This window comes from Sturnira hondurensis, unplaced genomic scaffold (genome assembly GCF_014824575.4).
Source record: "Sturnira hondurensis isolate 20B ecotype Veracruz unplaced genomic scaffold, ASM1482457v3 Scaffold0015509, whole genome shotgun sequence".
In the NCBI taxonomy this organism is placed as follows: domain Eukaryota; kingdom Metazoa; phylum Chordata; class Mammalia; order Chiroptera; family Phyllostomidae; genus Sturnira; species Sturnira hondurensis.
The window spans coordinates 6,799,435-6,815,174 of record NW_028088140.1 but is presented as its reverse complement, the minus strand read 5'-3'; the positions used below and the strand labels follow the sequence as shown (position 1 = coordinate 6,815,174).

The 15,740-nt window shown below is 34.8% G+C and overlaps 1 protein-coding gene across 2 annotated transcripts in view; it reads left to right on the top strand.

Annotated features, from left to right (window-relative positions):
* The window catches only part of CEP83 (centrosomal protein 83), a 144,084-nt gene that overhangs the window by 92,456 nt on the left and 35,888 nt on the right, over nucleotides 1–15,740 (top strand). For both annotated transcript variants that reach the window (XM_037064687.1, XM_037064686.1), the window contains exons 6-10: nucleotides 3,642–3,893; nucleotides 6,189–6,320; nucleotides 13,082–13,196; nucleotides 14,459–14,603; nucleotides 14,717–14,866. In XM_037064687.1, the coding sequence (XP_036920582.1) occupies nucleotides 3,642–3,893; nucleotides 6,189–6,320; nucleotides 13,082–13,196; nucleotides 14,459–14,603; nucleotides 14,717–14,866 (794 nt within the window). The remainder of the gene's footprint in view (nucleotides 1–3,641; nucleotides 3,894–6,188; nucleotides 6,321–13,081; nucleotides 13,197–14,458; nucleotides 14,604–14,716; nucleotides 14,867–15,740) is intronic.

Here is a 15,740-nt window from a genome sequence, read left to right as displayed (position 1 = left end):
TGTTTTCAAGTGGTCACTGAGCATATACCAAGAGGGGTCATAATCCTGGGCCATAAAATAAACCTCAACCAATTTATAAAAGTAGAAATCACATAGAGTAGTTTGTCAGTCACTATAGAATTAAACTAGAAATCAATAACTGAAAGGTAGCAGGGAAATCTTCAAATGAAATGACACTTCAAGTAATTTGTGAGTCATAATTCAATGAAAGAACAATTTTAAAAAAATAGATTGACCTGAACAAAAATGAAAATACAACATATTAAAATACCTGGGATACACCTAAAGCAGTGCTGAGAGGAAAATGTATAGCACTAAATGCATTCATTAGAAAAGAAATGTCAAACCGATAATCTAAGTTTTCACCTTAAGAATCTAGAAAGAGAGGATCAAAATAAACCCAAAGCAAGCAGAGGGTAGGAGATAAAAAAGATAAGAGCAGAAACCAATGAAATTGAAAAAAAAGCAATAAAGGGAACCAGGGAAATAAAGAGCTATTTCTTTGAGATTAATAAACTGACAGATCTTTAGCTAGACTGACAAAAAAGATAGAAGACACAAATTAGCTTTTTCAGGAATGAAACCAAGTATCACTAGAGACCTTACAGATATCAAAAGGATGATAAGGTAATCTTACTAGCTTACATAGAGGTGAACAATTCTACCCAAATAAATTTGACAAACATGAAATAGGCACGTACTAATACAACTCTGTGTGAAATAGATAATTTAAATAGTCATGTAACTATCAAGGAAACTAAATTTGTAATTTAATAATTTTTCAAAAGATGATTTCACTGGAGACTTCTACCAAGCAATTTGAAAAAAATGAGAACCAATTCTGCACAATGTTTTCTAGAAAATGGAGGGCGGGTGTTGGAACCAGTGGGGGAAACTGGGTGGTAGGTACACAATATCTCTTTGTATTATTCCTTACAACTGCATGTGAACCTACCACTATCTAAGAATAAAAAGTTAATTTTAAAATAGTTGAGGAAAAAGCTATTTTTTACAGAAAACAAAGAATGGCAACAGACTTCTTTTTGGAAATAATAGAAACCCAAAGACAGTATTTTTAAAATTCCGAAAGGAAAAACAATTAGGCCATTTGACGGCAATGCTTGTACTTTTAACCATTTCTCTGTGCTGCATTATGAAAATGGTAAAAACCAAGATGGTTGGAGCAGTTAGATACACGACCTTTTTCTTTTGGGTGCTGTGGAGAATTAGAATTGTGCTACCATCTCTTAAAAAGAAGATCAACAATTATCACTAGTTCCTGATATCTTTATGCTCAGTTTTCTTTACCTCAACAATTTTTTAAAGGTAAAATTGGTTAATACATAATTTTTCCCACCAAGTAAGCTTTTATATTCTCAAAAAGAGTAAAATAAGCATGGAGGAATTAATGCAGGCAGATTTGGATAAATGTCGTAAAAGAGAAATTCAAACAAAGCCTTTCGTAAGTTTAGAGAAAGGATTGGGAGCAGAGCTATCCTTTCAAGGAAGATGATGCGTGAATCTGATGGAGAGCGGAGAAGGGAAGAACCAAGGATGTGTCTGAGATCTGTGCCCAGATGACTGGGACAAATTTAGTGTCATAGCAGTGATTGAATACAAGCTTCTTGATAGCACAGGTTTTGTGTTTGTTTGCTCGTCTGCTTGGTTCTCTAATGTGTTCTTACTGCTAGGAACAGTGCTGGGTACATAGTGAATACTCAGTAAATAATTGTCATGACAGTAAATGAATAGAGAAATTAGAAGGCAGTGATGACCAGTTTTTGTTGGAGTGATTTGATAGCTCTGGTTTAGGAGTTGTAAATGTGTGACCTAATAATCCTGACTCTGCCATTAGCCAGCTCAGTCCATAGTTTCAGCTCTCACTGCAGCCCCTCCAAACTACTAGAGGCTAAGTAGTGATACAGGAAACATGCTGGTCAAGAACATTAGCTCTCTGACCCGTACATAATGTGAAGACAAGAGAAATTATGTTACTAAGTACAATTGTATGTGTAGCTCATTCAGCCCAGCACTCATTCAAGTACTCCGAAAAGACACCATTGTCTGAATCTGAGTTGTACATTGACCCCTGACCTAGGTGAATTACCTTATGCAAAAGCTAAATGGTCTAGCCCAAGCCCTTCATTTTAACTGAGGCTAAAGTAAAAAAGTGACTTGCACAGTCACACAAATAGTTGAAAAGAAAGAGAAATGGAGGAAAAAAGGTAGTCAGGGACCAAACCCCAGGGACAATGTTTATGTCTAAAGGGTAGGAGGAAAAATAGGAGAGATACTTATTATGTGGGCTTTTGAGGGCTTGATTCTGAATTGTACAGTTGCCTTCTAAGAAAATTTTATCTTTCTGGAAAGCAAAATTTGCTGGCTAGATAGTTCTGTTTCCTATTCACATCTTTAATTCCACATGTCCAAAGCCAAATTGGAATCACTATGTTTAAAGGACCTTAGAGGGCCTCCAGTCTAACCTCTCATTTCACAGATGAGAACTCACACTTCTTTGATTCATGCATAGCAGTGTGAGCAATCACTTGTCTCTTGGGCCACTTTTGCCAAGGTTGCAGGGCTTTACTTTAAGTCTTTTTGGCTTAGAGGGAAACTTCTCAGCTTATTCTAGCTACAAAACAAACCCTGGTGGTATTTAGAGCCGTGGTTTCTAGTTTTTTTTTTTTTAATAATGGAATCCTTTCCTTAAGTTGAGTCGTCTAAAGAAACTTCATGTATATAAAAGGAGACTAAAAAGAGTAGCTCTGGTTAACAACAAAGATTTCGCTGCTGGCGGTGGTGGTGGTAAGGGATGCACAGTTTGGGAAATCAGGAAAGGAAAGAGTGAGTTTTACAGTGACTCCTTGGCCCCCTCATTCCCAGAGGTGAGTCACCTCCGAGGTGCCTTAGGAACCGGTTTGAAACCCACTCACTGGGAGGCCCATGGGATCTGGAAGTCATGGTTGGTAGGAACGAGAACACTGGTGGTCCTGCTCTACAAGTTCCCCGGTGACTTTTCTCAATGCCTTCGGGCAGTGATTTTCAATTCTTTCATGTGTCTAAGAATTGGGAACTATGCCGTCGTTGTAACTAGGGTCTTAATAAACTCTCAAATGTTATTTAAAAATTCTCATCAGTCACATTTGTAGTTATTTATATGGACAAACAGCTTTTTTTGGTGAATTAAGTTGCCTTGGAATAGATAATTTTATTAGCATAGCACTAGTTCAAGAATTACTGTCACATAAGGAAAAGGTTAGCAGTAATCAGCATATTGATCTTGTATAAGCCACTGTAATGTTGTGATGAGTTTTTAAAAGAATACTTGACATTTTAATCATTATTTTTATAGTATTATTTATAATTTTTAATTTTATTTGGTGACTGATGAAGCCCCATGCTAGATACCATGGGAAGATAAAGGGAAAATAGGACAAGGTACTTGCCCTCACATTTGAGTCATGCTGAGTCAGAATGAAGAATGTGACATTTTAGAATTTTATCGTAGTACTTCATTTCACTACCTAGGCTTTCTTTTTTACATTATACAATTTTAAATTTTAATTTACTGACTTTATAATGCATGTTCATGACTGAAAATTTGATAATTTAAAGGTGTATGCTTTCTTTCAAATTATTAGATTGCAAGACTGGAGAAAGATAAAGAAGATCTACATAATCAGCTGATTAGTGTTGATCCCACAAGAGACAGCAAACGAGTGGAGCAACTTATACGAGAAAAAGGCCATTTGTATCAGAAAATTAAAAATTTAGAGGCTGAAGTAGCAGAATTAAGGGCTGAAAAAGAGAATTCTGGCACTCAGTTAGAAAATCTCCAAAGAATTCAGGTGCGGCAGTTGGCCGAGATGCAGGCTACAGTTCGATCCCTGGAGGTAAGGTTTCAGTTGCTTCCCCATACTCCCCTTAAGGGCAGTTGACAAGCCTCTGGTTTTTAGAGAATAAGTATATGCTCACCAATCTAATGCCAACACATTTGTGGAATCCCAAGAGTATATATATTCTTTTTGTATAGAAGAAAACTATTGATTCATAAGCAGTGAATATGCTGCCACCTACATAAAGGGATTATTTTGTCCTTGGGAGTCAAGTCACGCATCTTAAATGACGTAACTCTTGTAATGCCACAGAGTAGAATATGCAAAATCCAAAATAATTTATTTGAGTTTCTGGAGACTAAAGTCATCTCAAACCAGAAAGAACAATTTCTTCCTAGGCAGTTATTTTCTTATACTGGAATTTAAGATCTTAAAAATCATTAAGTCCAGTTTAAACAGAACTACCATACTTACAGACCTGTGACAGCTTTTTGCCAGAGAATAAAATTCACCTTGGCTACTAATGCATAAGGCTTTATTGAATTATTTGCCTGAGTTCATTAGAGAGAGAGAAGAGCTGGCAGATGGAGGCTGATACTGCTAGAGGTATTCTCCATAGAAAATTTTTGGTTTCCATCGTGGGAGAGGATAAACTTTTGCCTCATCCACTTATGTTCAGTGATTGGGGATTGTGAGTTAGTAATGACAACAGACATTAGTAAGAGAAAAGATAGATTTTTATTCATATATGTACATGGAGGTTCACAGAAAAATGTGTCCCAAAGAGGCAGTTAGAATTTGGGACTTAGATACCATCTTAAGTAGGGAAAGGAGAAGTGAAGAAAGGGCTCTTAGGAAAGATAAATGGGCCTTTAGGAGAGTAGATTGGAAACAGGACAGTTTTATGAAATGTCTTTTTAGGTGATTTCTTATCTGATGCTGACTTCCTGTCTCTCATGATAGGAGTCAGTCTTCCCTGCTTATGCAGCTCCTGGGGAGAGAATTTATAACAGTTAAATTCTTTTCCAAGACTCCATTTTTAGGCAGATAAAAGGAGTTGAGGAAAAAACCCTTTTAAAATATGTTGATTCCCAAATGTTTTCGGCTCAACAGAATTTTTATGCCACAGTGGCAAGATACTCTGGACCCTTTCACCACATCTTTTCAGAGATGCCTACTCTGAGTCTTAGTGTCTAACACGTAACAAATACACCAGTTTGTGTTGAGTTTGTTTTGAGCAGTCCAAAGTGCTTTATTTTTTCATTCAGATAGTTGTAAAATGATTTGATTTGGAAGAAATTAGTTGGTACTTAGCTTATAATTAAAATCCAATATCCAAAAGAGTGATTTTTTTTTCCTCAGCCAGCAAGCTGGTACAAGGAGTATATTGGAAGATGTCATATTTTTATTTTGGGGGGAGGATAAAGCTTTTGATAGAATATACTGGTACTGAACTATAGTTGTTAGTATAATTGGTCTTTAATGTGAGGCAGTTCGGAATGAGACCGCTTGTGTTGCCGTCCTTTCATCCTTTGTATATTTACATGGTGATAGAAAAAGGGGATGGCTGTAACTGAATATGGTATGTGGCCCCAGTGTAAGACTTGCCATGAGGCCTGTTAGAGTGGTTAAGATACATAGGAAATGAGATGTGACAAAACTGAAGCTTATACTTTAAATGCCAGGCATTTTTATTTTAAGTATTTTGTGTAGAAATATTTTTAAAAAGCATTTAGTTTTTTCTTCCTAACTAGAGAGTACTATGAGTATTACCAACCAGAAATTTTTTTGACAAGTTCTTTGAGAATGTTTACTAGTGATGAGGTTAAGAGTTATTGAGCTCTTTGCCCATACTTCCAAAGGATACAAATTAGTTGAGGATTTTTAATTCTTATATCTCATTTTTAGAAAAAATCTCCATTGATTTTAGATTCAGTTTTTAATTCTTACTATTATAAATGAACCCCCTCTTCTACTTCCAGTATGCATTTTCATATCTACTGTGGATTTGGAACCCCCAAAATGTATGTCTGAATTATATCAGCAGTAAGGGCAAATAGTTATCAAGTGAGTGCATTCATAAAAGAAGTATGAGAGTTTTATTTCACTGGTGACTCTTGATATGCTGTTTGTTCCAGATACCTCTGTTGCATATTTCTTGGAACACACATGTTTCATTTGAAACAAATGCTTTGAGAAAAATACATTTTTCTTTGGTATGTGTTAGTATTGTTGAGATTTTGAATAATTTTGGGTAGTATGATTACACATATTTTAAATAGTACTTATTTTATTTGTATATAATTGTAAAAAATTAGGAAACAATTTTAAAATATTTTGTTTTAATAAAAGGCTGAAAAACAGTCAGTTAAACTACAGGCTGAACGCTTGGAAAAAGAGCTACAATCAAGCAATGAACAAAATACTATTTTAATCAGTAAACTGCATAAAACTGAACGGGAAATAAATACATTGACCAGTAAAGTAAGTCATTTTATGTTTCTGCTTCATTCTTTAGAATGCTTGATACTGTATAATGACAAAAAATTGTGTATTTAAATTTGGTTGTACTGAGATCTTTTTTTAATGCTGTCATTCTACATTACCTTCTGAATATATGCCGACTCTGACCAGTTCTGCTTACCTTCACCGTGTGCCTTCTGTGTGCCTTCTCAGTGTTCTCTGAGCAAGCTCACTCCCCACTCAGGGCCTGTGAGCTTTCCTGCCTGGCATGACCTCCCTCACGAATCTACTCAGCTTGTTTCCTGACTTCTTTCAGATGTTGCCTTATCAGAGACTTTCCTTGTCTTCACTTTGTAAAATGCCATCTTCTCTTTTCCTCTGCCCTCTTAATCCTCCTCATTTGCTTTATTTTTCTTCATAGCTCTGAACACTATCTAATATATTGATATTTATTTATTTTTTTGTCTCTCCTTTTTTTTCCCATTCCCCCTACCCCAACCCAAGATAAGTTCCAGAGCTCAGGGACATTGCTTATATTACTGCTGTACCTCCAGCTCCTGGAAAAGGGCTGGTACACAGTAGACACTTAATAAATATTAAGTTAGTAAATCAGAATTAGCAGCATCTGCATTTATGTTACTTAAAATATATATATAATGGTTTAACTATTTTATATACAGAGTTTTCTTAAGAACTTATGTATGAGTCCCTGAAATGCAGGATACATGTGTAAGGAGTCCAGTAACCAGAAACAGGATAGCAGTGACAGAAGTGGTTTATAGACGACTATAGTGAGGAAGAATATGAGCTCTGGAATCAGACAGACATGATTCCAATTTCATTGCTTCTGCTTACTAGCTGTGTGACCTTGGGTAATTCATGTTCTCTCTGAAAACATTGTTTTCCTTTATAAAATGAGTAATACTTACCTTATACACTCTGACAAAGATTAATGAGATATTATGCATAAAGCATTTAGCATGGTGTTGAGTATATAATCACCCAAGTATTAGCTATTATTATTATAATTATAATGTTAGCTAGTAGTAGTAGTAGTAGTAGTAATAGTAGCACTTTGGGCATCGTAAAGAACTTAGGAATAAGACTGGTTACTGTATCAGTGAAATACAAGTTTGGGCAAAAGTAAGTTTCCAGTTTTTTGTGTGGAAAAATATATGTAGGTTATGATTATTACAAGAGTTTTACTAACTTAAAAGAATAAACTCTGTTTCGTGTACTCAAACTGTAAACCTACATTTGCTAACCCCTGTATGTATTTTCTACCAAAGCAGAGTTACGTGTAAAATCACCTTAAACAAAATGGCTTCTAGACTAGAAGGATTTTACTGTAGTTTGGTAGAAGTGTATGAACTTATCTAATGGAATAATGTATTAATTATAATCTTTTTGGCCAAGGAATTACTTGAGAAGACTGAAGCGGTGTTTATGACAGAGTTTTAGTCAGATGTTTTAAGTACTCTGGTCCCATTGAAAATACCATTATTACTGTGGAAAGGAATGCACTGATCTGGCTTAATTTACGGCCATGAAACAATTCATCTCATTCCATTAGCTTAAACTGAATGATCACCAAGCAACTTTCTGACTGTTATTTGACTTCCCATGGAATTTTGTCTCCAGGAAGAGGGTGCATTGGTTTTTCAGACTTAGGGCACTCTACTTTTCATTATAGTTTTTTCTCGTAATTAATAAACTGACATTCTGATTTGATAGATCATTCTTTGTCAATTTTATTAATGTGAGTCTAATTTTGAGAGTCTTTTAAGTGTGATGACAAAATTAGATTTCTGTGACTGAACGCCACAGTATCAGAGATTAGATGCTGTCCCTTGGGAGATGGTCTGCCCGGTTTTTCCATGGCAAACACATACTCTTCTACATTCGCAGATTATATGTTTAGTGACAACTCAGATTTTTGTTTGAATATCTATACTTCACAGTTTACAAAGTGGTTTTGTAGCCAGTATCTCGTTTAATTTCTTAGACATGGCTGACATGAGAAAAAATAAGTGAAAACTAAGCAATGAGTTTTTTATTGTTAAAATGTTTTAATTCAATGTCTTATAATTGATCTTATAGGTTGAGATTCAGATATATTTAGAAATTAAACACTATCACTTTGGAGCAGGCAATGAAGGGCAATGGGAAAATTAATGGACTTTGAATCAAATGAATTGAATTCTAGCCCAAGTCATTCATCTCACTCACCACCTATGGACTTGGGGATAATACCTATGTCTTACATGATTTTCGTAAGATTAAATATGGTATTGAACATAAATAGTACCTGGTGAAGAAAATGATAATGGCAATGGTTATATACTCATGATATCCTTAAATGAGAAAATGATATACATAACTTTGAGATGAAGTGAAGCACTGTATTCTGACTGATCCCTAAGAATCGTTACAGCCTATTAAGATTGTGTAAGTTCTACTAGAAAATACATAATTTGATTTCTTCCTGGTTAACTGTAAGCAAATTATTTCTATATTCAGTAGACACATATTGAGTGCCTACAATAATAGAAGATGCACAGAAGTAGACGCAGAACACAAATAAGTAAATTTAGGATACAAGGAGTTTTCTCATGCTTTTCTTCCAATTCTTATATAAATTATCTTCAATTTTCTAAATAAAAATAGCACTGGCTGGTATAGCTCAGTGGATTGAGTGCTGGCCTGAGAACCAAAGGGTCACTGGTTCAATTCCCAGTCAGGGCACATGCCTGGGAATGCAGGCCAGGTTTCCAGTGGGGGGCACACAAGAGGCAACCACACATCAATGTTTCTCTTCCTTTCTTTCTCCTTCCCCTCTCTAAAAAATAAAGAAAATCTTTTTAAAAAAGAAAGAAAGAAAAATAGTGAGTACTCAGTATTTTCAAAACACTATGTGTGAACTTGAGTAGCTGAGCTGAATTGCTGGAATAACCTCAACCATAGAGCAGTAGGACATTGGATAAACTGGCTTGTGCTGTGGCTTCTAACTCTCTTGGGGATTACCAGATACGTTCCTTGCAGCATGTTTTACATGAGCTTCCTGGCTTTCCTTGTGTCCTGATCCTGATTTTCTTTCTCTTTCTGTACACAGCCTTCTTGCTCTTTTTTTTTTAGAGTTATCACATAGATGATTTCTCTTATTCTCCTGAAGGAAGAAGAGCATTTTACTATTGCTCATTAATACACGTTGCTAAGAGTTGCCTGTCTTTTAAAAGCACGCTTGTATTATTTTGCATATAAATGGTGTATTAAAAATCAATCCTTAACTTTAGATAAGCCAAGTTTTCATCTGAAATATTGCATGTCAAAAGATTTCATTGAAAGAATTAATTTTAAAGATTTTATTTATTTATTTTTAGAGAGAGGGGAAGGGAGAGAGAGAAATATCAATGTTTAGTTGCCTCTCATGGCTCCCCTGCTGGGAACTGGCCTGCAACTCAGGCATGTGCCCTGACTGGGAATTGAACCTCGATCCTTTGGTTCGCAGGCCCGTGCTCAGTCCACTGAGCTACACCAGCCAGGGCGGAAGGAGGATAAAATTTAAAATAATATTTCAAACATGATTGTCAGTTTTCTTTGCAACTTGAAATTTTCATCAGCATTCTTTTGCGATTCTAGCAAGCGGTTATTTGCAATGCAAAGGAACACCTGGGGTGTATTCAGTTTTGTAAATGTTAGCTTTCTTGATGGAGTTAAGGCAACTTGACTCTGAGTCTTGGATTTAAAAAAATATACCAAAGATGGCCTGAGAATTATGACTGTAAAGATATTTCATCTAGTTACCTCATGAAGGGTTTGATCTTTAGAATTCTAATAAAATAGCATTAAGGAAGCCTCCCACAGAGTTATCCTTATTAGCTAAATTAATGAGGTCATACCATCTCAGACTTTTGAAAAAAAATAAGAATATAAGTATTATCTTATTGGGATTTGCACCAAGAGCTTCTTGATTAATACATTTTTCAACTATATTTCTATTTCTTGCTTATATATAGTTTTCTTGCATTCTCTGTGTATATGTAATCAACAGATTCTGAAACCTTGTAAAATGTCTACTGTTGCTATTTTTTTATTGTTGCTTAAAGTTCTGATAGTAGTGCTAGACAGACATCTCTGGGTACTTGCATTCTGCTGTGTCAAAACCATAAAGCAAATTTGCACTGGACCATAATCTATATGGAAAACATTATGAGGGAGAAAAAACATAAGAAAAACAAAAACAAGGTAGCTTAGCCCAAAAAGCTTCAGAAGACTGTGAATCTCTTGAAATTATATACAGCATTTTAACACTGTACATTTTGTTTAGGAAAAGATTCCTAGTTTTCTTACGCATTTTGAGACCTGATCACTAAGAAGGTTAAGAACCAAGGACGTCGAGGGAGAAAGAAAAGTTGCTATGACTGTTCGGGGTTTGGTGCAGATTATTCATAGGAAGTGTGCTTGTCATATCTCAGCAATAAATGCTTTAAGGAATTTTTCATTTTTATTAAATAAAATCATTCCTTTTAAATATATTTTAGGAAGTTAATATTAGTATAAGTGCATTCATTTTATACAAATTTGGCACTAAAGAAAAACTTGCCTAGGTACATAGCTTAGTAAATATGAATGCTGAGAGGACAAGTGCCTGCCTGTGTACCTCTAGTTTAATGATAAAAGTAGGCCTGTGGGCAGGCTTCACTTGCTTGATTTCCTGTCCATTGTTCTTTCTGTTTCAGTACTTACAGTGTATTTGAAAAGTATTTTCCGTTTTCAGTAAATATCAGGGTGAAATCAGAATTAAGAAATAGGTTTTTATTTCTTGTTGAAATTAATCAAGATTCTACAACATAAAAAAACTGTAATTTTTCACTTTATAGTTAAAGCAGCCACAGTGTGGTTTGTTAGTGAGCTATTATGTCATTCCTAACCTTTTACAGTTAGCATGTAATAGCAAGTTACAATTACATTTGTCACAGAGAATGGATTTTTATTGTGGTCAGAAATTTAAAGCACTTATAATTTAAGTTCTCTCTGTCCATGAAATTATAATGTAGTAAAACTCAATCTACAGAAAATTTAAGTATTTAAATAAATATAATTTCTTAGCTGCTTTCATGTAGTTAAGCGTTGTTCTATGAGACTTAACTTTCATAGAAAAGAACTTTAGAAAGATTTCAAAATGCAAAACTGATGTCAGCATAAGGTATTTGTTTTTGGTAGTGTCATTTAACAATCTACAAGTTAATTTGGAAAGGGATGCATCTTAATGTGGTTAGCAGTAAAGCTTTTCTATTTATAACCTTTAAGTGGGGATTTTGCATCAAACCATTTCTTACAATGACTTCAAAATGTTTCACAGATGGATTTTCTTTCTCATCCTTGCTCTCTTTGTCCCTAGGATCTCTTTCTTTCATTTTTTTTTAATCTTGACCCCAGAACATGCTTATTGATTTGAGAGAGAGGGAAAGGGAGGGGGAGAGAGAGAGGGAGAAATATCTGTGTGAGAGAGAAACATTGATTGGTTGCTTCTTGTATGTGCCCCCCCACCAACAGAGCCAAACCTGCAGCCTAGGGTATGTGCCCTGACCAGGAATCAAACCTGCAGCCTTTCAGTTTATGGGACAATGCTCCAACCAACTGAGCCATTCTGGCCAGGGTTCTAGACCCTCTTTTTGATTTCTTTCTAACTGTCAACTCCAGTGTTTTAGGTTATTATTACACTCAAGTAAGTCATCCATTCAAGGTCTTCTAGTGTGATTTCATAGTTTTGTACATTAATATAATATGTCAGAATGAGGATCTGTCTAACCTTTGTATCTGTATTATTTAAATCCTCCTGATACTATTATACCTAATTTGGAAGCACCTTACCAGACAGAGGGAGGGAATATGGAAAATGTTTGGAGAGTGTAGGCGATTGGAGAGGGAAAGCTTTCTTGTTCGCTGCTCTACCCCTAGCTCCTAAAACTATGCCTAGTACGTCACAGGTGCTCAGTAAAATGTTTATTGAAAGACTGAGGAATGTTTATTGAAAATGCTGCGTATGGACTAGAACTATTCAACTTCCAAAACAGGTGTTGCAGGCAAGACTGGAAATTGGTATATGATGGGTTAATATGAGGAAAACATTGACAATTATTTACATTCACTTGGGGCTTTAAAATAATCAGATTTTGACAGTAAAGGTTTGAGTTAGATTTCTGAGTTTTATACTTGTTCCTCCCACTACCGTCACACATGTGCATGTCACATACATTATGTGGTCACCAAATTCATTGACCCTTCTCGTTCCCCTGGTCAGTCCTTTGCCTCTTAGTTGGTTTCTTTAGTGTCTTACTCCCACATATTTGCATTTAGAGTTAATTTTCTGAAACAAAGTTAACTGTGCCACCTTTAATAGCTAACAGGATATGCAACCCTTTTATGTGGCATATAAAGTTCATTCCCTGCCACTGCCCAGACTTTGCTCTACCTATAACACATTTGCTTATTTTTCAAGGAGACCATGGCCTTATACCTGTGTAACATTTTAGGTGCTGTTCCTTACACCTGGAATCCTTTTTGTCACCAACACACTTTTAAAAAGGACTTGCTTTTATTAGGAAAAAAAACTGTTCCCTTGATGCCAAGGCTCATTCCAGGCACTGAAACACCTCCCGGGGGAGGAGCTGCCACCCCACCCCACCACCGCAGCGCTGTCTCGTTCTACTGATGTGTTAGGGGAGCAGTTAATGGCAAGAAAATAACCAATGGTAATTTCAATTTCTAATTATCAACAGGTAAAAGAACTTAAACATTCAAACAAACTAGAAATAACAGACATCAAACTGGAAACAGCAAGAGCTAAAAGTGAGCTAGAAAGAGAAAAAAATAAGATTGAAAGTGAACTGGATGGTAATATATAATTTCCCATGCTTTTTATTATTTTCACATATAAACTAAAATTATTAAAATAGATCACACTGAATTTTTATTTTCAGATTTTCAGCTTAATGGAGTTTTAATGTTAGAGCACATATGGATTATTTTTGTTTATATGTTGAATGTTCATTCTGCAATCTTTTTAAAAATCAATCTTATGTTTATGTTATAGTTACTTGATTAATGCATAAATTAAATGAAATTTTACAATGAGAATTCCATACTTCCTGAGTTTACAATTTTAAATCTATTTAGATCATGTGATTTAAATTTTAAATCTAGATCATTTTCCAAACCAAATTTTTACATTAAAAATTTTTTTTCTGTGGACCCTCAATAACTGTGGGCCAGTTATTGAGCCTAGTTCAGCCTAGGCTTATTTTTAAGCTTTAGGTTAGTGTTTACAATGTGTTTCTCATCAAGATTCCTCAGAAATTATATTATTTCTGATTTTTCTTGAGTATTTAAATAAACTGCCTTTGTACTATAACTGTCCTCAAGTTGGTCTTTAGTTTAACTCCTCTGTAGTTTTACATATAACTTATGATGAATGAATGTTTTCATTATTAATTTCTACTTGATGTTGACTCATGATTTTACATAGAGTTAGGGAGTTGATATTCTTAGGAACGTAAGGAACTTGGGATCCAGTTCTGTACTCTTTTTAAAATTTGAGTTAAATACAAATTTTAGTTCTATCTGCAAAATGCTTGTCATCTCATTACAAGGAAGATTTGTAAATTCATTGGACAAAATTGAAAGCTTCCGATTTGTATTTCTACTAGAAATCTAATAGTTCTGCTAGTATGGTAGATTTTGAAGGGTTCTTTGATTTTACTCATTCTGCTTCCAGCCAGCTTTATGAGGATGTTCTCTGTGGGGCTTAGGTTACAGAGCCCTATCAGAGGTGAAATAAGTACTTAAACCTCTTTGGCTATTGTCCAGGTTGATGTCCCTAGCTCTGAAGATTCAAATGAGTGAATGTATATGTGTTTATAACCTTTTATTAATGTTTTTTGTGTGTAGGCTAAATAAAATAACAGAAAAATTAATTCTGAGTTTTAATTGGTTTCATTCTTATGAAAAGTTTATCAGTGTATCAATTTTTGAAAATATATCTAGAGTGTCTTACTTTCTTTACTGTTTTGTCTTACCAACTTATGAAAGTTTGCTCATGTGATTTTTCATCTTAATAAGATTGAGTATAGTGCATTTTTCTCCTTAAAAAATATTAGGATTACAGTCAGATAATGAAATTCTCAAATCAGCTGTGGAACACCACAAAATGCTCTTAGTAGAAAAGGATCGTGAATTAATACGTAAAGTACAAGCTGCCAAGGAAGAAGGTTATCAGAAACTTGTGGAATTACAAGATGAAAAGTAAGTACATAATTACCTTATTTTGTGTTAAGTCTTCTTGCAAATGAACACATTTTGCTATGATATTATCGTTATTGTAGTTCTGGTAACATAATTGTCATCTGTTGTTTTAGGCTAGAGCTCGAGAACAGATTAGCGGATTTAGAGAAAATGAAGGCCGAATACGATGTCTGGAGGCAGTCCGAGAAGGATCAGTGTGAAGAGAAATTGCGGGCTTCACAGATGGCAGAAGAGTCAGCCAGAAGGGAACTTCAGAGTATTAGGTTATATATGTTTATATCTATTTTAAACTTCCATTTTGAAATAATTTCAGAACCAACAAAACATTATAAAAATAGTACAAGGAATTCACATATAGTCTTCACCCAGATATCCAGATATTAACATCCTATATAACCATATTACAATAATCAAAGCTACCAAGTTAACAGTAATACAATTAGGAAATCAAGTAAACATTACCGTTACCAAACCTATAGACTTCATTCAAATTTTACCAATCATCCCACTAATGTCCTTTTTCTGGTCCAAGCTCCAATCCAGAATTACACATTGCTGTTACTTATTCTTTCTTAATTTTGACCATAGTAACACTTTTGTAGAGGGCTGGCCAGTTATTTTGCATGATATCTCCTGATTTGAGTTTGTCTTACATTCTATTAACTAATACATTTAATTAAACTCAAGTTATACATGTTTAGTAAAAATAACACCAAAGTCAAAGCCACATGTCCTCAGTGCATCATATCAATAGGGATATGATTTGTCCCCTTATTGGTGAAGTTAACTTTAATCACCAGGTTAAAGTGGTGTCTGCCAGATCTTTTCCCTCTAAAATAACTACTTTCTCCTCTTTGCAATGTGATTATGGGGGGGAGGTACTTTGAGACTGCGTAAATATTCTTATCATACATTCTTTGACTAATTTTAGTATCCATTGATATTTCTTGCCTGGAACAATTATTACTTTAGTGTTTGCCAAAAGATGTTTTCCTTTTCATCATTTCTTCTACATATAATTAGTTGGAATTCTCCTGAAAAGGAGAGCTTTCCTTTCTTTTTAAATGTTGTCTTCATATCAGTTTGGATGCATAGATTCTTTATTTATTCTACTTATTCCATTTTATTCTTATTTTT